We start from the raw sequence: 1,133 nt of genomic DNA, 5'->3' as shown, positions 1-1,133 counted from the left end.
GCTCCCAGCCCCCAGGTGATGCCGCGTGGCTGGGAAACATCTGCTCTTCCTTCGGTGCTTGCAGAGAGCTGGTGGTGGGAGCCCTGCCCCACCTCCTGCAGCTGGATGCCCAGCCCATCCATGGTGGCATGGGTGAGGAAGAGGAGGAAGGAGGCTCTTCCAGCAGTGAGGACGAAGACAAGGAGTTGCTCTCTGAGTCAAGCGGCCCCTTCACTGCAGGCAAAGGTGCCCAAACTGAAGCAGGACACACCTGGGGGTTAAGCAGGCCGGTCCCTCTGTTCCCAAGGGTGACAGAAGTGGCAGGGAGCTTGGGTGGCTGTGCTGGGTCTCCTGTAATTCTTCTCCCTCTCCCTCTCCCTCCCTCTGTCCCTGGCAGATTTCTTTGCGGATCTGCAGCGGGAGCTGGCCGGGCGCTCGCGGCGGAGGCAGAGGCAGGCCCTGGAGGAACACCGTACCCGCCTGGAAGAGCTGGAGGAGCTGCAGGAGCGTCAGGGTCTGCTGCTGCCTCCTGCACCGCCGAGCCCAGGCAGGGAGGGAGCAGCGAGCATCACAGCCCCGCGACCCCGACGGTCTCAGCCCCGTCCCCAAGCGAAGCTGGGGATGCAGCTGCCACCCCTACCAGGACCCAGTGGGCAGCATGCCTGCCCGCTGCCCCAGCGAGCTCCCGGCAGGCGCCAGCCCCGCACCAAGGCTCTGGAGGGGGAGGCTCGTGCCAAAGGAGGAAGAAATAGGCAGTTACCCCAAATACCCCGCACCGGCACGGCACCGCGCAGTTGGGATTAAAGCCTCTTTATTCCTACACCAACCTGCCTGTCTGCTGCGGAGCCCCCAGCCCTGCAGGCAGCCCCAGAGGGGCCGGGCACAGGGAGCAATGCCTGATGCTGGGGAAAAAAAACACGGCGGGCTGCGGGCAGGACTCCAGACCCCGCTCCCCATCCCTCTCCTTCCCTCCGCACCCGCGTTTCAGGCCACCGTCACCTCTCAAAAGTGTTGATTCCACCTGTGCAAGTTAGGGGGCCGGAGGCTCCTCGCCCCCAGGCAGGGCTGGAGATGCTGGTCCAGCCGTTCCCCACCACGCTGTCCGCGGGAGGAGGGCGAGGAGCTGGGGCTGGGGACCGGGGAGGGTTTCTCAT

At 65.7% G+C, this 1,133-nt stretch overlaps 2 protein-coding genes across 2 annotated transcripts in view; one reads left to right on the top strand and one right to left on the bottom strand.

The window, feature by feature from the left end:
* LRRC46 (leucine rich repeat containing 46) overlaps nucleotides 1-783 on the top strand; it is a 3,037-nt gene extending 2,254 nt beyond the window's left edge. Inside the window, exons 7-8 of the mRNA XM_009636789.1 lie at nucleotides 65-225; nucleotides 377-783. Of these exons, the coding sequence (XP_009635084.1) occupies nucleotides 65-225; nucleotides 377-783 (568 nt within the window). The remainder of the gene's footprint in view (nucleotides 1-64; nucleotides 226-376) is intronic.
* Nucleotides 784-963: 180 nt separating this feature from the next.
* Nucleotides 964-1,133, bottom strand: part of SCRN2 (secernin 2) — an 11,382-nt gene continuing 11,212 nt past the window's right edge. The window contains exon 5 of the mRNA XM_035892358.1: nucleotides 964-978. Within this exon, the coding sequence (XP_035748251.1) occupies nucleotides 964-978 (15 nt within the window). The remainder of the gene's footprint in view (nucleotides 979-1,133) is intronic.

Source organism: Egretta garzetta, unplaced genomic scaffold (assembly GCF_000687185.1).
Source record: "Egretta garzetta isolate BGI_Z169 unplaced genomic scaffold, ASM68718v1 scaffold884, whole genome shotgun sequence".
NCBI classification, from domain to species: Eukaryota; Metazoa; Chordata; class Aves; order Pelecaniformes; family Ardeidae; genus Egretta; species Egretta garzetta.
The sequence above is the reverse complement of the archived record's forward strand: the minus strand, read 5'-3'. Positions and strand labels throughout refer to the sequence as shown.